Below are 26,193 nucleotides of genomic sequence, written 5' to 3' on the forward strand. Positions count from 1 at the left end.
GCAGTTCTTACATTTGGTTTAGCTTCTAACGATGCTCCACTTCTGACCAGGAGCGGCCTAGTTTGGTCCTCGAGAGACCCCCCCCCCCCCCCCTTTTCTCTTCCACTAACACACCTGATTCATGACCAGCTATCTGCAAAGTGATGAGCTGATTAGATTGAGTGCGTCTGCATTTTTACAGACTCGAGCGCTCAACATTATCTGCTGACAAAATAACATGCTAAAACGCGTCCGTTTTTGTGGACTAAAACTAGACTTAGAAAATGTTTTCTTGGACTAAAATGCTAGATGAGTCGATTAGGAGTAAATAAAAACGGGATGAGGTTGATTTCCCTGCGTGACTGAAATTGGACTATCCGGTGGTATCTTCCGATCAGTGCATTAGCCTTGGCCAAGCTAACAAAAGGGTCCGGATTGCAGGCGGCTAGCTCGTGGACTTTAGCATTGCGCAGGACGCCATGCGTTCGCCGTGAATGAATGCTCTTCAAGGTGAACATTTTAGCAGCTATGGGCTAGCAGCTCTTTCGGCGGCCGATTATTTGGGCTTGATATCGTTTTCCTAATTAAGCTATTGGTTGCTGTGGACAATTGGAAGATGCAAGGACCAAAACTTGAAACCCGTTTTTCCTCACACTCGTGCAACACGGCAACGTTAAAATTGCTGTAACTGTCCATGAATTAGATTTCATTTGAAAGGGAATTAAGTGTACAATTTGAATATATATGGCAGAGGCGGTCACCAGCATTAGACATATGTTATATATATGCGAGTTGAAGCAACGGCTACAAAGTGAAAATCTTGCAGACTTTACTGTCAACAAACTGCTCATGTTCAATCCTGTACACAACAAAAACTGAAAAAAAAAACAGAAGCAAAAAAAAGAAAAAAAACATCCCACCATCCTTTGCAAAACATTTAGTTGAGCACAAAACCAAGCTGGTCTACTCGCCACAACAAGAACCAGGAGAAAAACCAAAGTTGTCCGTCGCGCGCTGGCGTCCGCTCAACGACATCAACACGACTGCAAGAGCCCAGCGTGACATCACGGCGCAGTGACATCATCACTCGGACGGACGGTGGCATCTTCGCAGCCAGTCGTCCATTGGCTTCAACGTTGTCACAAACTTTTGTCCAATCAGAGCAGGGGACGTTTGTTGGAAGGCAGGCGGCGGCGGCGGCGGCGCACGCAAGACAACGGCCCACCTAAACCAATAAATAAGGCTAACCAGCTAACTAGCGACTGTTTGTTACGAGTGTGCAATGATTCCAGCGTGACCTTCACGCTTTAAAAAAAGAAAAAATAATAATCATTCATCTTCTGGAGTGTGCTCGCCCCGCCCACAGAGGGCAGCAGCGCGCCGGCTGCCACAAATGATTTCACAACTTTTGGAGAGAAAAAAAAAAGCGACATCACAGCGCAGTGCTTGTTTTTTTGCCGGTGATGTCATCAGAGGTGGCGGGCGGGGCATGATGACATCACAACCTGCTTGCGCTGCGGCGTTTATGACACAGAGGCGACGTGGGACAAAAAGTCTTTAAGCAAAATCCAAGCCAAGCTGAATAATTTTTTTTTTCTTCTTCTTTGGCTTGGCACCGCCCATCTGGCAGTCACATGGCGATAAATCAAACACCTCACACGCACGCATCCAAAACGAGGCGGAATCATTGTAGCGCGCCGCAGATGAGCAGGTCATGTGACATTTCTTTTTTGTTTTTTTAATTTACACAATGGGCTCCCTCACGTCTTGACCTACGACCCTCCCACCGAGTGGCATCCCGACCTACACAGGGGAGATAAAAAAGAAGAAGAAAAAAGGCCTCTGACAGTGGGCGGGGCTAAAAGAGTGGTTGACATCCACTTTGAATGTTCCGGGAGGGTCTTTGAGGGGCGGGCTTCCTCCTGTGGGTGTGTCCAGAGCCTGGCGTGGGCGGGGTCTACCTGTCCTTGAGCTCCTGGGTGACGCGCTTGGTGAACCTCCCGCACAGCAGACCCGTGAGGAAGAGCAGCGCCACGCCGCCGCCCATCATGGTCAGGATGTAGTTCTTGGACGGCGACGTCAGCACCTGCGCCGCCAGGTCTGAGAAACCCTCCGCCGGCGCCACCTGCCACACACGCAACAACCATTTCCACTTGTGAGAACCTTCACGTGATCCAACATGGCGGAAATGTGCCAATTACGCAATCCGCTTTGGTTTGTGGAGCACAAATTTGTTCCTTTGTTTTATTTGACCCATTGAGACATTTTCAGCAGCAAAAAGGTCCGATTTGATGACTTCATTGTTTTTGTGATCGCATTAATTATAGACAAAATATGAACTTCTTAGTGCTGAAAATGCTATTTGTTGTACTGTGTTGACGAGAAAAAATTGCTTTCCTATTTTTCAAATGGAATCTTTGTCATGTGAAGACAATTTTGAAGTTCAATCTAGTTTCTTTTGTTTTCAGGAGAGACGCGTCCAATAAAAATCAGCAACTCTCGTATTTTGGTTGTCGGGCTCGGCGCTCCTGCCCGGCGACGACATCAACAACGATGACGCACTTGTGACGTGGCCGCATTTTGGCACCAGACGTCAAAACCACCGAGGTCGCGTTTTGTGAGCTGACGAGACGCCATTTTGCCGGCGTCGCCAGAGTTACCTTGGCGGCGTAGCTCCACATGTCGATGCGGTCCTGAAGTCTTTTCTTGCACTCGGGTTGCAGACGCACGCGTTTGTCCTGCAGCGCCTCCATCAGGCACGACATCTCTGCGCACACAAAACATTTCAGCAGGCCGCCCAGCCGCGCATTCGCCACAACATCAAGTCAAGCTTCCGCGGCATCAAACGGCGAGCCGAGATCGCGAGCGGCGAGTGCGACCTCAACGGAGTTCAACAAGAACTTTGGAAGGATGTGCAGGAAAGCGAGTTGAAGTGCGAGCAGATGGCGGCCCACAACGCACATCAACATCTGCTGGCGAATGTGTGTGCGTGCGCACTCACGGCGGCCCTTGCCGGGCGGGATGGCGGCGCAGTGATGCTTGATATCCAGCGCGCAGGCCGTGTGCAGGACCGGGTCCACAAAGATGTCCGCCTTGCTCTCCTTCAGCATGTTCAACACCTCCTGGAAGCCACGTTCAAGAAGAAGAAGAAAAAAAAAAACATCTTCACACTCGCGCCATCGTGTCAAGTGTTGAAAAAAAAAAATGGATTCGGCGATATAGCCCCACCTTACAGCCCGCAATTGTCGTATCGGTTTAATACGCGGACAAATCGGTTTTTAAACATCAATTTTGGATGGAAATATTCGACAAAACATCTTAGTTGAGGTTATCTTTTAAAGCAAGAGCGCCATCTAGAGGAGTCCAAAAATATCGCAAGTGCTTCATTTGTCTATCATTACTGATTAGCATTTGCAAAATGTTGTAAAAAAAAAAAAAAAAAAGGCAATAATCAACTTGTATGGTGATGAATCGAATCGTGCCAGGTTCGAGGCAATTCGCACCAATTACGAGGCTGGAATGCAAGTCAACAACGGTAAGAAGGGAAAAAAAAAGCAGCACTTCACTTCATGAAGGCGGCCCAACATCCATCACACGCAAACAAGACGCACCATTTTGACACCAACCAACATTTGCACTTGCCTTGTGCATGAAAAGTGTTTCCTAAATACATTTGCCCCTCCCACTTTTAAAGATTGAGACCATTACAAATTTGACACAATTCCTGCATTTTTGGGTTGTTCTCCCTTGAAAGTCGGCGGGACATTTGCTGTCATAGTTTGTTGCAGCTCCCCCTCCTGGCCAATCCCCGCAATTAATGCCATCAAATCCCGTAAATAACGCGCACCCCCCCGAAAAAAGCCGTTTTTAGTGCAAAATAGGAACAAATACAGATTGAAAGTGTAAATTCATTTCATTCCTGGTTGAAAAGGATCTTCTCTCCTGACGATCATTAAGGCCCAAACTTTTTCTTTGCAGCTGAAATGATTTTCTTACTTTTTTATTCCTCTCTCAAACTTGTCCATGCTAATTTGTTCTTGTATTGTTTACTTTGTTTTTAAAAGATGTATGCTAGTAAAATTAGCATCTGCTGGCTGGAACTTTATGAAAAGTGTTCATGGTAGAGCCCGTCATAAAGTTGGGTCCCCCTAGGGGGCGCACTGAAAACCACTGGATGAAGTGATTTGAGCACTTTTGAGGGAACTCTTTTGCATTTCTTGACTTTGTAATCTCTCTAACTTGTATTTGTAACTACTTTGGATGATTACAGAGTTGCATATGAAATGCGCTATAAATCAGTGATTCTATTTTTTCACAAGCCCCAATTACTGGTAAATGTCTTAGACGTAAAAAAAAAATGTCCTTTTTATTTTATCTTAAATTAGCCTTGTTAACTTGGGGTCAAATGTTTTGAAAGGTTGAGTGTGAAGACTTCCGCTCGGCTACGATGCAAAAACATGAGAATGGAAAAAGTTGTTTTTCCTTCAAAGAAAAAAACCAACGACGACGGCCTCTGTTGGCAGCCATGTTGATCGCTTCTTTCAAGTTTCATCGGTAAAATCAAGCAATCAACAATGAGGTCACCTTCTTGCACGCGTCCTGTTTGATCTTCAGCAGGTTGACCTTCAGACATTCCTCCACTTGACCCGTTTGCTCCTGCGCCGCCGCTTCCTCAGGACACAGATGCGAGATCTAAAACAAGCGTTAGCTTAGCACAGCTGGCGAGCGGCCGACATCGAGCATGAAGACGACGGACGCTTGGGAAACCTCCTGAGTGCAGTGCAGCTGCAGCTGAGGGTCCAGTCGGTAGTCCAGCGCCGACTCCTGCAGGATCACGCGGATCTGGTCCTCGCAGTCCGACGACAGCCGCTGGAAAAAAAGATGAAAAATAAAGAAAAAAGGAGGATCATTTAAAAAAAAAAAAAAAAGGAGCGCTCAGCGGCAGTTTTGTCCTCACCTGGTCGGCGTATTTGAGCTTGAGGCAGGCGATGACTCGTCCTTCCAGCTCGCCGTCGGCCGTGGCCGAGTTCAAGATGTCCCGGCAGAATTTGGGGATGTCGGCTTTGCACGACTTCCTCAGGATCGGGTTCAGGCGGAAGTCTGACCAACAACGCAGACAACTTTCAGGATTTCTGTGCATTTTTAGGGCAAGTGACGGCGACGCGTCGACTCGGACTACCCTGCGCAATTTTTGCTAGGGCCCAACCGATTAATCGGCCACCGATTATTATCGGTCGATTCAAACATCTGCCAAAACCATCGACCAAATGGCAGATTATTTTCTCCTTAAAACGATATAGAAGAAAACCAAAGTTTCCGACGCTGCGAAAGCACTTTGAATGAACCATTTTGCTTGCGTAGCATTAGCAACTAGAAAGTGTGTCGCTGTAGCGTACGTTATTCTGGTTATTCTGGTTATTCTGGTTATCCTGTTCTTGCAAAGCGTCCTTTAAGCTGTTTACGGACATTCCAGTTGGAATTAACACACGACGTTAACAAATTACATCCACTTTATATTTAAACACAAAACATGCTTTGTTTTTAAAACATCACTAGCCTAGCGCTTATGCTAAAAGCGAAGGGAGGATCGCATTCAAATGCTAACAACAAGTTAGCATCGACTTTGGGAGTGTTTTGACGTCAAATAACGAACATCCCCACATAAATGTTGTGGCAAAACATACCCACGGGTGAGATCACACTCCGCAAAGGCATAAATTCTCCCCAATGTGTGAAAAATGAGTTATTTCAATTGCAACTTTCTTCTGTACTCACTTTAAGCGTGTACGCCATGGATGCACGGCACCACACTGCCCCCAAGAGGCCAAAATGCACAGGAACAGTCAGTTGGCCTATTTGTTCTTGTGTTTTCACTTGCTATTATTTGAGTATATTCTATTTTTATTGTTTTATTTTGACAGGGGCAGATATGCTAAGTTTTACTTCTTTCTGTCCCCTTTCATTTCTTCTTTTTTCATTTTACACATGATATCTCTTATTTTGAAATAATGGGCAGACGCAAACGGCTCGGGCCCTCATTTTTGCCCGTATGAGCTCAGATTTTGAGCCTCGTAATCTTCCATTACGTTTGCATGAACTCAAATGATGAAAAAAAAAAAAGGAAGTTGTTGCTCGGGTAAGCCGTGCGGTGCCCGTGCCCGTACCCGTGTTTTGCGTGATCTGCCGCTTAGTGATCATCTGCTTGCACTTGGGGTCCATCAGCTCGCTGTTCTTGTTCTGCTTCAGACACTGAAGGACGTTCTTGCCTTCAGACTCGGAGCAAAAGCGCTGCCGGGCGCAAAGGTCACACGTTATAAACGGCAAACAAACACGCACAAGCGAGCACGTGTGGTGGACGCACCCTGATCATGTGCTTGCAGACCCTCATCAGCTGATAGTCCAGTTCGGGGTCCACCATCTCCACTTCCTGCAGCTTGAAGATCTTCTGGCGACAGCGCTGAGTCAGCTGACGCTTGTTCTCCTTCAGACACTCCATCACCTTGGCACGCACGCCACATGACGGATGACGTCACATGACGGATGATGTCACATGACGACGCCACATGACGGATGACGTCACATGACGACGCCACATGACGGATGACGTCACATGACGACGCCACGTGACGGATGACGTCACATGACGACGCCACGTGACGGATGACGTCACATGACGACGCCACATGACGGATGACGTCACATGACGACGCCACATGACGGATGACGTCACATGACGACGCCACGTGACGGATGACGTCACATGACGACGCCACGTGACGGATGACGTCACATGACGACGCCACGTGACGGATGACGTCACATGACGACGCCACGTGACGGATGACGTCACATGACGACGCCACGTGACGGATGACGTCACATGACGACGCCACATGACGGATGACGTCACATGACGACGCCACGTGACGGATGACGTCACATGACGACGCCACGTGACGGATGACGTCACATGACGACGCCACGTGACGGATGACGTCACATGACGACGCCACTTGACGGATGACGTCACATGACGACGCCACATGACGGATGACGTCACATGACGACGCCACGTGACGGATGACGTCACATGACGACGCCACGTGACGGATGACGTCACATGACGACGCCACGTGACGGATGACGTCACATGACGACGCCACGTGACGGATGACGTCACATGACGACGCCACGTGCACGGCCACTGACTGACCTGCGCATTTCCAAAGGCCACGTTCCGGCACAGGCGGCCGATATCCTGCTTGCACGACTCGTACAGTTCCGGTTCCAGACGGATGTCCTCGGACTGCCGACAAAACGCAGGAAGTGGTCACGCGATAGCGGCTGTGGCTGTCATCGCTACTCGCAACATCGTCCGCCCTCTCACGATCGGGAATGATCATCACATGTCATACAATTTGAAGGGCAAAATGCTTGATCACGTTGCGTCATATGTGAAAGCGCCGTTTAAATAAAGTGGAGTTGAAAAGAAGTCAATGTGTTGCGTGGATCATTTGGCGATGGCGACGATGTGATGAAGTTATGAAGCGTGACTTTGCGACCACGTCTGGAAAGCTGCCCCAATGGCGGTAAAGACGGGCCGAGCGCAGGCGAGCGTTGGCACGTACCATCTCCACCTCCTCCACGCGCAGCTGCTTGCGACACTTGACGGACACGCGTTGCTCTTTGCCCTCCCGCAGGGTGTCGTTCCTCACCGTTGTGCTCAGACACATCACCACGTCCACCCTGGCGAGCGGCACAGCGTCATCCACCGCCACAAAACATGACGGAGCAAGGTGCGGCCCGCGGACTGCGGATGACTTGCCGCCTTCTTTTATGCACTCCACAAACATTTACATCATCAGATTTCTTGCCCCCCCCCCCCCAAAAAAACATTTTTTTCCCCACCAGCATAAGGCGCAGCGCATTATTGGCCGCACGCACGCATGCAGGGTTCAATCCACTCCAGTTTCATTTTAGAAATGACATTGAGCATATTGTCGCTGTCCTGCCGTGAAAAACACGCATTTGGTCCTTTTTATGCTTGTGGGATGAAAATGAATGCAGACATCCCAAAAAAGGGGAAAAAAATGGACAAACGTAAGTGATTTTTTCTTTGACATCAGTTTTAAAACTTAAAATAACAATTAATTCCACATTTTATCTCAACATTTCTGAATAAATTTGAAGATTGGCGAATGACTAACAATTGCACTTAACGTGTGTGCTTGAAATTTTAGTGGGCGGGTCTTACTTCTTCTTGATGTTGGGACAAAGTTTGAGGACATCCTCCTTGCAGGCGGTCTTGAATTTGTAGGAAAAGCGGAAGTCTTTGACTTGGATCTGCGAGCATGGAAGAAGAAAAGAAAAGAGAGAGAGAGAGAGAGAGAGGCTGTAGCAAATGCTTGTGACATTTGAAAAGACGTAAAAATAAATAAATAAAATCAAATGGAATCAAGTCAAAATGGCGGCCCGTCTCACCAGCTGGAAGTGCGTGACTCCCACCGAGCACTTGTCATTCATCTCCTTCTGGTGTTTGTTGCGCGCCAAACACTCCATCAGGTCTCCGGAGTCGATCTGGTTGTCGGCCACCTCCTGCCGAGCGCCCGCCATCAACCACGGGATGACATCATCGGCGGCGGTCGGAGGACGGACACTTACGTGACAGTGAGCCTGGATGACGGGTTCGCAGGCTCGCATCAGCAGCGCCTCCATCTGGATGTCCTGACCACGACGTACGACCAAACGCCAGATAACAAACGGTGACGAGCATCCGTGTTGTGGGGGGGGAAAGAAAGCACTTCCTTAAGTCAAGTTTGCTGCCGTTTGCTTTTGGAATCGATGAGCATTTGTGAATTAAAAATCCCGTTGGAGTGGCTCAAGTGAAGGTTTCATGTTTGTGGTCCTCCGACATCGCTGATCTTTTTTTTCTTCTGTGGCACACCTGAGAATTGGACTTTGTTCTGCATTCTGTTTATTTCGGGTGTCAACCAATAGAGGGCAGCACGCCGGCACTAAAATTGGGCCGTGAAAATATTGTCAGACATTAAAGCGGTCCGTGGTACAGAAAAGGTTGGGGACCACTGCTGTAAAAGGACGAGATTCAGTATACGACATTTTTGTCAATTATTGCACGCACTCAATATATGACGTGTTAATATGTGGAAAAAAACAAAAACAAGTGGCATAAAAATATGTCTGGAAATATTTGAGGGATGTCCCAATCCCAAACACGTGATCCAAAATCAGGCCCAATCGCATCATTTTCAGATGATCGCAATCTTTTAGTAAAAATAAACACAAATGTCTTATTTCTTTATTTTAACGAAACAATCTAAAGAAAAAAATATGGACGCAAATACAGCCGATGGTTTGTTTGGGTGTCATCTCGGGAAGCTGCTAGCGCAAAGTTAGCATCACGTAAGAAAGAATAATGTCGCAGTATGGAAATCACTCGCAGTGTGCGCGACTTTGAGCATTTTGCGCTGAAAAGCAGATGGCGTTAATTGTGGCCTACCTCGGACTCCAGCTCGGTCAGGTTTCCCACCACGTTGCGGCAGTCCGGGACCAGGTCCTCCAGGTGGTCCTGAAGACACTCCAGCTCCTGTCCCGTGTCCGTCTTCTCGCTGCACCACTTGCCCAGGTCGGTCATGCAGCGCTTCTGCAGCTCAGGGTCCAGCTTCACGTCCAGCGCCCTCTGGTGGAGGATCCTCTGCACCTCCACTTTGCAGTCCCGCGACAGCTGCGGCGCCGAGATCCACGTTGGCAATCGCAACAAGCGGAATGATTGGACAGGACACCAAATTTCACAAATACGAGTGCCTTGACTTGGGACTGTCGAGATACAAGTGGTTCCTAACCCTGATTTCCGTAGTCTTGAGATGTGAGCAAAAATTGGAGCGCACGAGTGCACTTTGGACCCTCACCACTAGATGGCGGCAGCAGCGCACTTCACAACATCTGACCCATTTGAATTGCCGTCCTTGCAGTGGGAGAAAATGATCAGTTGGTGGCGCTAATGCGACTTAAACTACACAATGCCATCCGCAAATTGACACCACAGACGATGAAAATACTTAAGACACACGAGTCTTGCCTTCATATTTGGTGTGTTTGCAGGTTTCGGCAGAGTTAAGGTAAACACACACACACACACACACACACACACACACACACACACACACACACACACACACACACACACACACACACACACACACACACACACACACACACACACACACACACACACACACACACACACACACACACACACACACACACACACACACACACACACACACACACACACACACGCGAGAGAGTTCAGGTCCGTCAGGTTGTGCAACGATATGAAAGCGTATGCGACACCTTACAATACTGTTGAGTGCTTTTCTGTTTAGAAAAGATCCCATTTTTCATTCATTTCAAATGGGAAAGAGGATTCGTGTGTGACACTAGCGCTTTAAGATATGAGCCAGCTTGCATCTCAAGACAGCACTGTACCTACCGTGCACGTTTTATAATGCAATTTATTTGTACGGAAATTCACTACTTTCTAATCCACAGATTTTTATGTTTTCACTTATTTTGGAACTTTGCTTCCTCTAAAGCGTAATTACAGTGCGTGCGATAGAATCAGGATCTGGAGTCGGGTTGGTCCGTTAATGTCCTTGTGAGCAGCAGCTCATCATGCGTGTTGTCATTTTCTATTTGGCTGTTTGTCAAACTCATCACATTTGATTTCACGTCACATCTGAAGCTCGCTCGTCACTCCAAAAAGTCCACCACTTGAAAAACTGCGAAGTCGGGGGCGGCCCTCGTAAGTCGAGGTACCAGGCGGGTCGATCGATGACATCATTGTGACCCTTAAGAAGCTCACCGCCATAATTACGAGTCACCGATTGGTTTCCCAAGCGTCAAGATCAATTTGAATTCAAGCCAGAAACACACAAACAAAAACCACACACAAAAAGATGGTCTGGACACGAGAAGTCAAGTGAACCCCTCAAATGAAAAAGCATCTTAGCCAATCGCAAGCCTGAAGATCGGATTCCAGAATCACATTTCCATTCAATGCACAAGAAAACCATAAATGCTGAAAAATGACTTTTGGCAAGTGTTGACACAATGAAGTCATTTATCAGCCACCTCAAAGTTGATTTGAGTTTGCAAACGGCAAAAAAGAGAAAATAAAGAATTGCAGTGTTCCCCGATATATTGCGGTTCATGGCGCGCCATCACGTGTAGTACCACTCTGTGCCACAACACAAGGGGCAGCACTGAGCTCCCCTGGAAGCAGACATGCCAGCGTCTCAGCAACATTTGCAACGTTTGCATGCATACAAGGCCGTGTGGTCCTTTAGCAATGCTAGCAATGCTAAATTGCTTTTTTTCTCCTCTCTCTTTTTTTGAATAATTCATCAAATCAAATAAAGTCATTTTGAGAACATTTGCATGGTTGGCAAAAGTCAAAACGCAAACTAACAAATAACAATCCTGCTCTAGAAAGAAGCCATGAATTGATGAGGCCCCGCCTCTTGGTTGGCATGACAATTGTTTCGATTCCGATTTGAACCTAACGTGGGTATTTTGGGATTTTTCTCCCCACCAGGGGGCGTGAGAGGCCAAAGACGTTGCTACACCGCCAAGATGGTTTTCATTGACGGACTGCTGAACGGAACGCGGCGGTTTGCGTTGTTGTTCCGTGGTCGTGGCCCACAGGGAGCCTTTTTGTTGCGAGCTTTCATCCAGCAAGGCCGCAAGACGTCGTCATCATCGGCCATCACGACATCCGAGTGCTGTCACTCAAACGTTCCTCGATTCGTCACGACGCCTTCAGGCTCCGTCGAATGACAATCAACAAGAGGATGGGCTCAATGTTGCTTTTTCGCTTGTGGGATGTAGACCGCAATAAACCGGGGTTCACTGCATACTGTGCGCACGCACCATCATCATCATCATCATCATCATCATCATCACCACCATTTGAGCAGGAAGTACTCACGGTGGTGTTTTCTTTTTCAGTCACACGGACACGGACAGGGAGCTACGAGAACATGTGGCGGTCAATATGCGTACACGACACGGTTGCTAGGTTACGTCATGGGGCCCACCCATATGGAATTCTTGGGGCCCATGCCCATATGGAATTGTTGGGTCCCGCCCATATGGAATTCTTGGGGCCCATGCCCATATTTCACAGAATGAAATTCCAGATTAATTACACACAGAACATATGCTGGTTAAATATGATATGAATCAACTAAATGTATTGTAAAGAGGAATATTGTGTATTGGATCATATTATACTTTATGTATATGATTATTCCAAAATACTGAAATATACTAACAACGAAATAAATATATGTGGGTAAGAAAAGAAACGTTTATACTTCCTACTCCTTTTGGAACAAGTATAAGCTGCTATTTTATTATGACCTTCCTACGTTGTATTGATTATTTCTAACGGTTTTGGATGTTTTACTATATTGTACTTGAACCTACGCATGTTCAAAATTGTTTTCAAAAAACGCTTCAGTATTTAGCATTGCGATAAAGAAAAGAAAAAACATCAACAAATTTTTGTTTGTTTGAATGTCATTAGCTTTGTCTTAGCTTGTAATGCGTTTAAAAAAATTCATAAAAAAATAAAAAAGTCGGCACAAATGAATCAAAGTGGCTGATTTGTAGCCATTTTAAAAGTTGGGTCCCGAGCGGGAGTTCCCGTCTGGCCGAGCGAGCGATTCACTCACCCTGCGGCCCTGCTCCACCGATCGGTAAGCGTGCCGATACAAGCAGGAGAAGATGGCGCCGGGCGGCATCATCTCGCTGGTCTCGTTCCAGCCTTGCGTGTGGCAGAGGCGCGCCGCGTCGCCCTGGCACTTCCTGTACAGGATGGGGTCCAACCTGCGCGGGGGAGGTTAGCGCTTAGTGGCTGCAGGAACTTAGCGGGACGGGGCTGTGGGGGCGGGGCTTACTTCCAGTCTCGGGCGATGAAGTACTGCAGCTCCAGCAGGCGCCGCTCGCAGTCCTCCACCATCTTGTCCGTGTACAGGTGCTCCATCAGGCACGACAGGATCCTGAACAGCAAGCGGCAAGAAAGGTGACGGCGCAGCCCGTAACCTGTCAAATTTGCACGTTTGCCGGAGAAAAGCCACGCCGGCGCCCGTCACACTTGCACATCCAATCTGGAAGGACTCTTAACACGCACGCAAAGCGAAGGAAAGGACACGCAAAGAACAAGCACGGACGCGGCTTTTCTGCGGCTCTTATTTTGTGGACGAAATCTGACATGGGGTCGCCGTTGCGGATGTGCTTGCAGGCCGTCTGGATGACCGACTCGCAGGCCTCGTTGAGCGCGCGGTCGATGCGGTAGTCGGCGCCCGGGTCCGCCTCCTGGATCAGCGTCTGAAGCTGAGGGAGGAACACCAAAAAAGAAAAAGAAAAGAAAAGTCCTTCAATCGAATCAAGTAAGCTTGAGCGAGCAAGCGGCGGATGTTTGTCTACGGGAGGCGCAAAAGGTGAACGGAAGCCAGCCTCAACATTCTGCAACTTTGTTTGGGTGTGACTATTTTATTTAGTGGCGTTCCCATTGATCAGCCACTGATGGTGATCAGCTGATTTCCATGGGAAAGTATGCGACTGGCACGCCGTCCGTCCATGTTTGACTTTTAGTAACTCAATCAGAATTTAGCTTTGTGCATTTTTGGCACTAGCAATTTAAAAGAAAAAAAGGACATTTGGATAGAACTTTTCTTTTTTATAATCAGATCCATAAACCCATTAGGCTGTGAGCGCAATACCGCATTTCTACCACTAGAGCGCTCTTCTACCTACCTTTAAAGCCGGGAGAGCGCATACATTATTTCGTTTTGTTGTGACCAATTCTTGGCCTCTTAGCCGTAGAAATGCATCAGATTATGCTCGCATATTATAGAGTAGACGTAAATTTGCAGGAGTTATGAAAAGAATGATGACGCGGAAAGACTTCGAACCAGTCAACAGTGACATTTTGTTAAGAAATGTGTTTGTAGACGCTGAGGATGTTGAAAATTTCGAGGGCTTTGTAACGGAACGGACGACGAATAATTAGCACTGGATGCGCCGATCCAGTGTTTCGGGTAAAGATACCCGCAGATGTGCCACGGACTACGTTTGCATGCAGGCAATAACGCCTTCCTTCAAAAAGGCCACGTAAACGCGCGCAATAATCCAAATATGCTCTTCTGGGTTTTAAATGGTCAGAATGCTGGATGGGTGCTTAGCGAGACATGTTTACAAGAGCTACCAACGACTTCATTGTCACATTTAAACACAAACGATGAATGTTAAATTGAAGTTAAATCTAATTTACAATCAGTATACATTATTGTTGTCTGAACATTGTGCACAGGAATTATTTTTGAATGACTGAATGAATAAATGTTTGTTCGATTAAAATCAATCAAAATTGTAAACGTCCTGAATGACGATGTTTGTAGAGGCATGTTTTTGTCAGGCGCTTTAGGCCTTAATGGGTTAATTAACGGGGGGGAAAAAAACCGATCAAAAATAGTGAGCCTCTTTAAAAATGGAAAACTGTCTAATCAATGTGATCGTATGAGAAGATTATTAGTACATATGGACGGATGATGGTTATTGGAATTGGCAGGATGAAAGAGTGATCAGAAAACCTCTCGTCTTTTGGGCTTTTCCGTTTATGCACGTGTCATTTTGTGGTGTTCTTTTCCTTTGTGAGTTTGTGGCTTTTTTGTGCGTGAGTTTTTTGTCGCCGACGCATATTTTTTCGGATGCCTTTGGGCTCCCGTTGGCCTCTTGCGGCCTGAAGGTTGGAGAGCGCGCGTGGACTGACCGCGCGCTGACAGTCGGGGTCGATGGCGGCGTCGCCGCGGCCGACCCGCATGAGGCAGTGCAGCGTGCGGCCTTTGCGGTGCAGGCCCGAGCAGTGGCCCTCGATCTCGGCGCGGCAGTGCAGCACGATCTCGGGGCTGAGCGAGAAATCCTCCATCAGCATGCGGCGGTAGTCCATCATCTCGCCCTGGCACTCGCCGCTCACCACGCGACCTGCCCGCAAACACAATCAAACCGGGGCCTCGTGCGCCGCGGTGGGCGGGCGGGCGTGTACCTCGATGCACGGCCGATTCCAAGCAGAGGAGCAGGTAGGAGAGTCGCGCCTCGCGTGCGCGGGGCACGCCGCTGTCGGCGCTGCAGCGGTGCTTGCGCAGGTCCAACTTGCAGGCTTTGGCCAGCGAGTAGCTGACTTTGTAGTCCTGAGCGATCAGCTTCTGTCTGGTGGTCAGCGCCTCGCGACACTGAACGCACGCCAGGGAACGCACGTTATTACAGTCCAGTGGTGTCAAAGTCCGGTCCTCGGGGGCCTGAGTCCTGCATGCTTTTCCCACGTTCAACACAGCTGATTCATATTTAAAGGTCGTCAGCAAGCTCTGCAGGAGCCCGATAACTCATTTGCTCCCCAAAAAACTATCAATTCCTTCCAATTCAAATGTGTCCCACAGACACAGTATTTATAGGTTTTTGTTTTATGGTGGCGCATACAGAAAACTTTGATGCAGCCTCAACTGCAGAGAACGGGTGGTAGTTATTACAAAAACGGCCCGCAGGTGGCAGCAGAGTATAAGAGATCCACCACAGTCATGCTGCAAAAAGCTCTTTTCCCCGCCGCTCTAAACAGATTTGTGAATAATGATGAAACTTAGCTATATTCGAATGCTAATTGCTGCAAAACAGAACTTTTTTTTTTCCTGATGAAAGAAGAACACAATATTCTGCGGGCCTTGCAAAATCAGTCAACATCCAGTAAAACTGCCAGGAGCGAAGGGGGTTACTTCCGTGAAAATGGCTGCCAGTCAATGAGATAACCATCCTGATCATTGAATCAGGTGTGTTGGAGTAGAGAAACCTCGAAAACATGCGAGGACCGGACTCTGACACCAAACGCTTAACATGTCGTCAACGCCATCGCGACATTTGTCAAGGAATTGCGTGCAAATGCGGCAAAGCTCAAGTCAAGTCAAAAGAATGAAATGAGGAAAAAGATTTGGGAATTTTCTGGATGAAGTTTTGAATTGGTCAAGAAGGACGAGGAAATTACGCAGGATGAGCGCTAATGTGAAAGTGGGAAATGAGCAATGAGGGAAATGTGGCCATTTTTGGAATGTGGAAGAAGGAAAGAATGCAGAATAAGCATAAATGTGGAGAATTGAATGCATGAAAATAGCAAAGGTATTTTGAACGGTAACGATTTTTGTTGAATGTGTGATTGGCAAGCAATCAATTTGAAAAGCGTTTTATTCACCCTCTCCGACATGGCCTCCTCAAACTTGTGGTTGAAGAGACACTTGTAGACGCGACCTTCGCCCGCCAGCGTCTGCACATACACACAAGAGAGGCGGCGCGCGCACACGCCAGTTCAACACGCACACACAATTCCACTTGGATCGCATTCAAATTTGTCGTCAAGCGTTTGCAGATGAAGCGCATGAATTCCCTCAATGGCGTTTTATTCTGGGGTCAGAGTCGGAATTGGTAATGCGAGAGTCATGAAGGACATTTGGGAAGACATTAAAAAATTTTTAATAGTAAAAAGTTCCTATTTTGTCCAGAATTAATGTGATAACTTCATCATTTCCGTAAACAATGAATAGCTTTCAAAACTCATTTCTCTGCTTGTCGTCCATCTTCAGTCGAAAGCAAAAAGGGAAATTAGTTTTTAAAAGGTATTCATTGTACAAGAAAAACAATAAAGTTATCAAATTCATTCTGGACAAAATATGAACTTTTTACTACGGAAAATGTCTCAATGAAGCGTGTATCCCTTTAAGTGACCTTCAAAAATGTGAGTTACTCATTCAAGTATTCTAATATTTCAACTTTTTAATTGCCTGAGAGCTCCCTGCTATTGTTGTTGGAAAAGACATTAAATTGTTGCAAACCCGCCTCAAATGCTCCTTGAACGCTTTCTGACAATGAAAGTGCCACTGCCACCTACTGCAGTAGATGTGCAATGACGCTTGATTCTGGTAAAGCAAAAAACAACAATCAAACAAATACAATAATAAAAATAGCTCCCAGCCCCCCAAAACAAACAAACAAGCAACCTTGTTCCCTTGGGCCACCCGTGCCGCCGCCCCTGGCGTCATACCGCGCCCCCTATTTGACAGGGACTACTTTAACTGCATATGCATATCGGTTCCAAATATCAGTTATTGGCCTGCTTAACTATTAACTAGTGATGTGCTTCTCGGGTCGAATTCCTGAAGCGTGTGCCGACTAATGTAGATGAGAGGTTCATGAACGGCGAGTCGATGCGCGTGTTGATGACGTACGTGGTGACGTTTGAAGCCCCGCGAAGCCGATGTACCACGTGACTGATTGAGGAAATGATTCGCTAGGGTTGAGTGCAGTTCGAAATAAAAGCGGCAAACAAACGCTTCATCAGTACCATGTGAAAGAGTTTTTTCAAAAGCAGGTGAAATTCTCTGCAAAAAAAGAAACCGCCTGAGTCATAAAACTTTGGGAATTTTTTTTTTTTAAATAAAAATGAATAAGCACTTTCTTTTACCTCCTTATTTCACTTGTTGCATAAGCACAAACTTAGACAAAGTAACACAGAACATTTCATGTTAAAACACTCTTCAAATATAAATTTCTTTGTATTCAGAGCATGATTTACACCCCACCATTTGATTGCATGTTATACATTTTTCTGTCCACATGATGGCGTAGTCGAGGAAATGAATCATCTTGAAGCCCCGACGTGTGTGAAGTATTGCCTGCAGGGCTTGGCTGCTTTATGGGGCTTCATTTTGCCATCACTACTATTAATAATTGGCATCGGTAGAACTTTTTTATTTCTTTATTTTTTAAACAATGGGCACACGCATGAGCATCTGTTGGAAGGCAACATTGATTTTTTGAATAGAATTGTTTTGTTTTTTTTTCGAGTTTGAGTGGGCTTCTGAAAATGGAAGTTGCTCAAGTGGTCACGCAACGTGCACACAGACGGCCGGCGCCGGCGAACTCACGCTCTCGCAGAAGCGCTCGCGGTCGTCCCGGCAGGCGAAGTAGAGATGTCGGTCCAGGTGGAAGTCGTCCGAGGAGAGCTCGGCCACCCGCATGATGGCCTTCTTGCACTCGTCCTTGATGGCGTGCGCCCCCGGCCGCTCCTCGGCCTCCCGCACCAGGCCCTTCTCCAGGCACGCGATCACCTCGCCCTGCGAGTGCACGTCCTGCACAGAAACAAAACATCGCCAGCAGGAAGCCACAATTGACATCAATCATTATTCTTGATCTTTGATGAATTGTTTGATATTAAAATATACAGCCAACGCAGTAGCTCAAGGGATTCTTTTGCTTTATGACTTTCCCAAATTGACCAGATTGAGCCGCCATCCCCAAATGAGGGTGACGGCTAAAAGATTCGCTAGCTAGCGCTGGCAAATCCAGGTCCAGAAAGTAGAAACTCTACCACAGTTTGGCTTTTTAAGCCTTAGGTGCTAGCTAGCTAGCTGCCTAGCCAGCTACCATGGTGCTCGTTTACCTGCTAGGGAGCTAGCCAGCTATCTAGCATCAATGGCTAGCTAGCTAGCACCAGGGCCTAAAGCCAAACTGCGGCAGGGCTTTTAACTTTCTGGACCTGGATTTGCCCCTATGTCCCCGGCAAGTGCTCCTCAATGTCAAAAGGTCAATGGGTCGTCACCTTGTCTCCAGAGCTGATGCTGCCGCAGTGCAGCGTGTTGATGTCGTCCCGGCACTTGTCCATGAAGCCGCAGATGAGGCGGAAGTCGCTGAAGATGACGCTGGTCATCTTGGTGATGTACTGCTTGCATTGGTACTCGCTGACGTTGCCGCGGTGTTCCACAAGGCACGATACCAGGTAGCCTTTGCCCAGCTCCTCCGCCGCGCACTCTTTAATCTGCAGCACAACCAGCGAGCACGCGCGCCTCGTCACGCCATTTACACGCAACGTGACTTCAGCCGCTGCACGCAGCTGCAACGGATGACCACAAGGGTGCGCCGTTCTTTTTCCATCAGGCCCGCTTTAGAAGCGCTGTCATTTTTACACCCGTTTATTTCATAGTTAGTTAGCTTGACTAAAATGTAGTCATTTATCAATAATTACAATTATTTTTGTATTCAATTGTCCCAATAAATAACTGTCTGATTGGTTAAATGTAAAGCAAAAAAACATTAAGTATTTATTTAACAATGTCTTACTGAATGACATAAATAGGGTATTTAATTTTCAATAGTACAATTAAAGAGAATAAGTTCTATTACAGTTTTGTAACAATTGGTTGCTTTAGTAAAAGGCAAAAATTAGATTTTTTTTTTTTTAATGAACTTAAACATATATTTATTCATGTTTTCATTTGTTGATTTATTATTCACATCTCATTTTTGGTTCATTGTCAACGCAATAAAATTGTGAATTGTGAGGTCCTCGGGCTCTTTTTAACTTGTATTTTTATTTGAATGTATTCTTTTATATTTTAACTCTTGTATTTTCCTATTTTATTGGCAGTTTTGATTTTGATAGTTGGTTTGACTGGATTTGATGTGCAGCACTTTGGAAACGCTTGTTTATAAAAATGTGCTATAGACTTTAAGTGGATTGGATAAAAATGTTACTAAAATGATAGTTGATACTTTTGCATAAATTAACTGGCTAGTAGAGTTATTCCAAATAAATGTCACTACACATTAACAATATATGAAAGAGATTGATTTGAATTATTGGAACGGTGCTAATGTTGCCGAGTCCCCGCGTGGCGCCGCCCCCATTTTGACAAAGGTTCGGCCAACAGCTTTTTGACAACGACGCCACGTTACCGCCCAACTCGAACCACAACAAACAAAAAGCCCAGCGAGCGATCTGCATTTGCTCACGTGTCCTTTTCATTTTGCTTTCCCACAACAACGCGGCAAGTGGACCGACCTCGGAGATGGTGGACCTGCACACCTCCACGGCCACAGATTCAAACTTGGCATCGGTGGTCAGGTTCAGCTTGTAGTTCCACAGCAGCTACAGCAAAAAAAAGTCACTTGAAAAGGGAGCCTTGTGGCGGCGAGCCCTTCCGTCCACGCACGCTTACATGACTGCACTCGGCTGCGATGTCCGTCTCCTGAAAGACAAGAAAGACACAAAGAGTCAAGCGACGGGCCAAGCTTCCACAAGCTTCTTTAAGCCCCCCAACTTGCTCGCGCAAAACGATGAGGAACTGTTTTGCTTTTTTTCAACAAAGTTGCCTGCGTATGCGGCACCAATGAAACGTCTCCCGAACTTTGCACGAAATTCATTTAACGTCACGCAATTTCCATGAAAGCTGATCATTTTTGTACATTTTCCAAAACTTGGGCTTTGATTTTGGAAAACAATGATCAACATTTTCAAGCAATAACTGAATCATAATCAATTTATGCTTGTGAATTTTTGAAAAGTTTTTGAATGAAGGCATGAAAATTGAAAATGTTTTTCTTCATCAGATTCATTGAAAAGAAAAAAAACCAGCATAGTCGAATACTAAAAACAAAAGTTATCCTTTGTTTGCACAAAAGTTTACTTTCATATCATTGTGTTAGCAAATACTAGTTATTGTTTATAAAAAGACATTTTTCAAAATGAAAGAAGTCTTGACTTATCATTGAATCTTGCAACTGAACAACGGGAAAGGCCACTTTTGAATTCCTCCAACTAAAGTTATCTTAGTTGCCGTTTGTGTTGGAGGCACAAAAGGTCAAGTTATGTTGGCGCATTCTTGCAATGAGGCGTGCGTCCATTTTGGAAAAAAAGAAAGAAGTCATTCCGCTTTTGTCTCAAGTACCGACGACTTCCTCGTGCGCAAAGTCACACGATGGCCATTTCGATGACGAGTTTCGACAACAAGGCGACACAATCGCAAGCCGATCAATTGCAAAGGCAAGACAGCCGGATGACGGGATAGAAAAAAAAATAAACAAACTCATATACTGTTCCAAAAAAAATAAAAAATAAAAAGACGACATGCTAGAAGCCCTTGGAGCAAAAGTTCTCATCATGAAAAACTGGTGGGACGACTTTGATGCAGCACGCCAACAATGCTGGACACTCGATACCACTTCTTTTCAGACCGATACCAGTACAAGTATTCACTCCTTGAGTACCAATACCGCTCGTACTTTTGATATATAAAATGTCATTTTCATTGAACACAATGACAAACAATTGTGAACAACAAACTTTCGTTCTGAGGCAGATAAAAAAAAATAAAAAATTGGGGATAGACTGACGTGTCGATATTGGGCTTTTTTCAAAAGATAAAACCATTTTAATCCGAGGGAACTATTTATTTACATTTTCAGGTAGCTTTATAAGAGCTGCTGCTGACCTGACCCTGAGAACCTTCCGAACCATTTGTTTTCGTTTCACATTAAAACAAAGAAATGGGAACATTTAAGATTTCAAGCTTTTTTACATTTGGACATAAAAAATATTTGCTGTAGAAAACTATAAAGAGCTACAATATTTACTTATTTACGTTTCATTTGAACTTTTTAAGACATACTGATAACCTTGGGAGTCCCTGAACCTTTTTTTTTTTTTTTTTTTTAGCAATCTAGTCTATTGTCCAAGACAAAAAAATGATTATTATATTTTTGAAACATTTGGAAAAGTCTGAGAATGTGTTCAATAATCAATAATGCATCTTGTAGATTTAGATCATTTGACACCGATTGTCCTCACGCATTCCCTCTTTTTTTTCTTTACTAAAACGAGTATCGGCTTCAAATATCGCTTATTGGCTTCCTTGACTACTAATAATCAGCATCAGCCCTAAATTTTTTGGTTTTTGTTTTTAAAAATCAGTCTATCTGATTTTTATTTCTTTTTTGCTGATGTATCAAACTGCCGCAGAGTCGCACCAACTACTGCTGAGGAGGAAAACCAGATTTTCTCTACGGCAGATCCCAAAGGTAAAGATTAGAACAAGAAAGGTTTTGTTCTTATTGAGTGTGCGAATCTCAACATCGACACTCAAGCACATCAAACGCATCCAAATGAGCCAATGGGCCGTCTTGAAGTGGAAACGCCAGCATTTGCATCGCGTTGTTCTTCGGAACGGACCGAGCGACTTCGTCTTTGTTGAAAATGACGCTCGTTGCGTTTGGTGACTCTTCCGTCACTCTGCCGACTCGCCGTGGCTAGAAATAGTCATAAACGCATTTAAAAATAGGAGCGTCGACTCTTTCAATGTGTGTCGAAGAAATCAGTTGTTGTTGCACAAAGTGACCAAAACATCAAAGCGGGTCATTTTGCATCCATGATGAAATCGTTCCGAGAATGTGAGCAGACGCCTTCTCGCCACCAAAGTCTTCATCGTCTTCCTCCCACTGGACTCCACGTACACCAAACCACAACACACACACACACCCAAAAGTCTAAAAGCGGTGAGACGCCACGCCCGCCTGACCGCCCACTCGCTCGCTCGCTCGCTGCCCTTCCATTCATTTCACTTGGACCCAGCAAGAAAAAAGATCACAATTATTTTTCCAGATTGTCGGATCTTCATTATCACAAAATTTGTTTTTCTTAGATTGGTTTAAATTGTCAGTTTTAAAGCATCTGCACTAAAAAAAAAAATTGTTTTTTTTTTACTACAACAGTATTCCATACGAGGTATATTGTTAAAAAAGAAAATGAAAAAGATGAATATAGAAAAATATTTGTTACACAACACATGTAGAAGAATATAAAAGAAAAACGTGAATTACGTGTTGTGTGTTTGCGCAATTTGGCAAACAAGACAAAACGATTGACTGCTGCACTGCTAGCTAGCAGTGGCTCAACTGCTAATGCTACGTGTTGGTCAAATGATTCTATAGGTTGGTCGTGGCGACTGTTCTTTGCCACCGCCACGCAACCCGGCCGGCGGCGAGGAACTGCTTGTGTCCAAACGGCATCAAATTGGCAGGCTGACGCACGGCAAGTCACAGCTGACGTGGATTTCGCTGCCCTCAACTGACGTCGGGCCTTCTTCACCTCATTATTTTCCGTTTAGCTCTTCAACTTGCAAACAAAAGCAGAGCGGGAAAAGCAGTCGCTAAAGTCACAGATGCGACAGTGCGACGTGAGGAGGGAGACCCCAAGTGGCCCAAAACAAAAAAGACCTGCAGCTCGCGTGCATGTATTTTGGATACGAAAAATCGATTTTTAATCACAATATCCGATGAATCAAGTGAGATCATTGGTAACGTTTCGATTCTAAAAATATTCCAAATGCGGCTCAAGAAGTTTTTGTGAATCAAATCCCATTGACACGATTGCTGTGATTTTTTTCTCCTCCCGTCAACCTGAAGTCAACTGATTACACAAAAACCGACAAAACCCTTGCAATGTTGCACTGCAACAATTTGCCAAACAACAAAAGTTGGAGTTTGGAACGCCCGTCAGCCAGCGTCAAAGGAGTCATTTTGTTCCTTCTTCTTGCGATTTCTGCATCCACTTTCCGACGTTCCGAACGAAGCCTGGGCTGTTAGAAAGCCACAAAGTGATGTTGGTTGCCGTAGTCGCTCCGCCGTAAACGTGGCGTGCCAGAGTCAACATTTGCACCGTTAAGGGGGCGTGCCCAACACCGTCAACATTTGGACTCATTGCCAAGTGTGCTTTCTTCGTATATTTGTCCAGTAAGTTGCTCTGGGTTGTGTATTGTGTGTCCTGGACCTTGATCTGTAAATAAAGCTGAAAGCTTTCAAAACACGTAATACGTGTATTGGAGGCTTGGCTTGTATGGAGTTGGGGCAACAGTGTCCACTGATGAATCATTTGGCATATTTTCTCAGCAGATATGAACCCTTTTGAAAGTAATCATAATCGTCAGTAGTTTTGCGAATTAACCACTAGATTGTTACTTTTTGATGCAACGCTAAATGCTGTGGAGCGTACTTCGAATGGTGTCCTTGTGCCATTTGTCCACTAGATGGAGCTCTGACTCTAGTCAACCCAATGCACATCGTTCATGAGACGATGTCACGTGACTGTCCGCCAACATTTACGACAATAACGGATTATATTGGCATTCTCAACGTAATTTTGCTGGCACAGAAAAATCTTCTCCTTCGAATCTCAACGTTAGCAAAAAGTAGCGATCACCGACAAATGCATACAATGCGCGTTCTTCAATCGAGCGCATACAAAGAGCAAGAGAAGATTTTGGACTAACATTCTGGTATGTGCAGCCAAGTCACAAATACGTGGTCAACATGGCAGAAGTCAGGAGTTTGTCATCGTCACGTTACGCGCTTTGACGATTGGCTTCATGTTAAACATTTGAAAAGTTGAACAATTTGCCACAACTTTTTGCATCTTGGAAAGAAAGTCACGTGACATGTTGTGCAGCACATTCGCTCGACGTCTGTCCTGTTCCATTGGGACAGTCGAAAACGATTACCGTTCGATGCAGGTTGGCGTGGGTTCGCTTCCCCGGCTGGGAGACCAAGTTTGTGTGTGCGCGCGCGTGTGATTGAATGCGAGAAGAGAAAAAAATCATAATAATTAATAAATAACATTGAAAAAAATGAACGGATATAAAATCATAAAATATTGTTGTAATACTTGCAGTGGGCATCGGTAGAGATGCCCACATGAACTTTGGTGAACATTTGCAGCAATGTCAAGCTTTTTCTGCTTATTGTACATAAAATCCGAAATATTGAGGCGACCGTTCTAATCGTTTGAGAGGTTAAAATGGACACGAGTAGAGAGACGTGCACGTGAATGTTGGTGACGACTGATGGCAGTTTTCTGACATAAGGACTTTTTCTTTTTTTTTGAACCATTTTCGACGGTCCTGTTGGAATCTTTCGCAAACTTTCGAGCTCAGCGAACTCCTGAACGAGTTTGCTACTGTCACAAAACGGCCTAAAACAGACACGATCGCGTACAGGCTGGATCGATTCGGTGTCTACATTTTGCCAAATGAGCCGAGACGTCTCGTTCGTCTCTCATCAAGCTTATCCTGCATCCTGCTTCGGCGAAGAGCCGTCGAGAACACGGCAAGGAAAGCCTTTGGTGAGAATGGAATCAGGCCGAACGGAACCGAGGAGCGTGGACACCTGTGGGACGCTTTGAGCAAACTTGCCCGCGTAATGTTAGTCGTGCTAAAGCGCCGAAGAGTTCGAATGGTCCAAATGGCGCTCGGGTTTGTGTGTGCGTGGGCTAGCAGGTGGCTAACAGAAGCAGCTAAGCTTTAGCTGGCACTCCCCGCTCCCCGCATCTTAAAAAGTCCCCAAACGAGCACCAACCAACCTCCTTCTTGTCCTGGAGACACTCGAGCACCGCCAGGTTGTTGTTCCACGTCTCCTTGGCGCACAGGCGCGTCAGGTCGTCCCTGCACACCGCCTCCTCGGACAACTTCCAGACGGCGGATCGCCTCCCAGGCGCCAGGGCCCCGCCGCCGCCAAACGGGTTCCTCTCGGCGGCGGGAGCTGCCGCGTTGGCCGCGCCGGGCAGGTTCTGGAGGTTGGCGGCGACGGGCCACACTTTGGCCGGCACGTTGCCTTCCGCTCGACTCGGCCGGAAAAGCGACGAGACGCACAAGAGAAGCAAGAGGTGAGGAACACGTATGCAGTCCGCCATCTTCAGACCGCTCCTGCTGCTGCGTTCAGGGCCGCTTGGGAATGTTTGGTACCCGGCGGCCTGCTGTGGGAAGAGCTACGGACGCTCTCCGCTCTTTAGCCAGGCTGGCTGACGGGAGGAGCCTCATGAATAATTAAAGAGCGCGTGCGCGTGTGGGTTCGGGCAAGTCGCCCTGGATGTAGAGTGCAGTTCGAGGCGTGTCTCTGCGTCTGGTGGACTTCTTGCCTTCACGTGCTATGGGAAAGACTGACATTAGCACTCGGAAACTCCTAATTACGACCGAGTTCTGTTCATTTGATTTTGTCGTTATACCAAAATTGTGTATGCTACGTAATTGTGTAGATTCTAAAACAACCTGATGTGCTAGCGGAAGTTAACGCCCTTCTAGGTGTTAATATTTCTTGCCATTTATAAATCTTGCTCTTTCCGCCATGTTGTTGAAACTTGAATAGTTCTCTCAACTCGGAAACTCGGGTATCAAAATTAATTCCCAGTTGTCCAGTAGAAAATACGACATGAGGGGGCGTTCACGTGCAATTTTCTACTCTAGATGTGGTATTTACCATCATTTCGATATC

The 26,193-nt window shown here is 46.1% G+C and overlaps 1 protein-coding gene across 2 annotated transcripts; it reads right to left on the reverse strand.

The window, feature by feature from the left end:
- Positions 1–784: 784 nt before the first annotated feature.
- On the reverse strand, positions 785–25,764 carry LOC144053944 (Golgi apparatus protein 1-like). Of its 2 annotated transcripts, XM_077568901.1 has the most exons (26): positions 25,286–25,764; positions 20,097–20,126; positions 19,940–20,026; positions 18,701–18,916; positions 18,027–18,230; positions 16,298–16,369; positions 15,107–15,293; positions 14,834–15,045; positions 13,274–13,395; positions 12,960–13,061; positions 12,735–12,888; positions 11,987–12,028; positions 9,497–9,721; positions 8,641–8,703; positions 8,461–8,574; positions 8,234–8,322; positions 7,608–7,725; positions 7,193–7,285; positions 6,341–6,478; positions 6,144–6,267; positions 4,937–5,079; positions 4,747–4,848; positions 4,564–4,671; positions 2,981–3,101; positions 2,640–2,746; positions 785–2,104 (listed from the first exon to the last, which is right to left on the reverse strand). In XM_077568901.1, the coding sequence occupies exons 1-26, from the start codon at positions 25,613–25,615 to the stop codon at positions 1,937–1,939; spliced, it is 3,471 nt and encodes a 1,156-aa protein (XP_077425027.1). In that variant the 5' UTR covers positions 25,616–25,764; the 3' UTR covers positions 785–1,936. The 2 variants fall into 2 exon arrangements, with proteins under 2 accessions (XP_077425027.1, XP_077425028.1); XM_077568902.1 differs by lacking the exon at positions 11,987–12,028 and having other exon boundaries at positions 25,286–25,763.
- Positions 25,765–26,193: the final 429 nt, after the last annotated feature.

Source organism: Vanacampus margaritifer, chromosome 6, assembly GCF_051991255.1.
Source record: "Vanacampus margaritifer isolate UIUO_Vmar chromosome 6, RoL_Vmar_1.0, whole genome shotgun sequence".
NCBI classification, from domain to species: domain Eukaryota; kingdom Metazoa; phylum Chordata; class Actinopteri; order Syngnathiformes; family Syngnathidae; genus Vanacampus; species Vanacampus margaritifer.

Bases quoted from the DNA above. Each gene is read 5' to 3' on its own strand.
- LOC144053944 (XM_077568901.1), bottom strand. From the start codon at position 25,615: ATGGCGGACTGCATACGTGTTCCTCACCTCTTGCTTCTCTTGTGCGTC. The intron at 16,370-18,026 runs GTGAGTTCGCCG...GTGTATGTGCAG, and splicing joins GCGAGCGCTTCTGCGAGAGC to ACGCTGGCGGGCGAAGGTCG. The intron at 4,849-4,936 runs GTGAGGACAAAA...CTTTTTTTCCAG, and splicing joins AGCTCAAATACGCCGACCAG to CGGCTGTCGTCGGACTGCGA.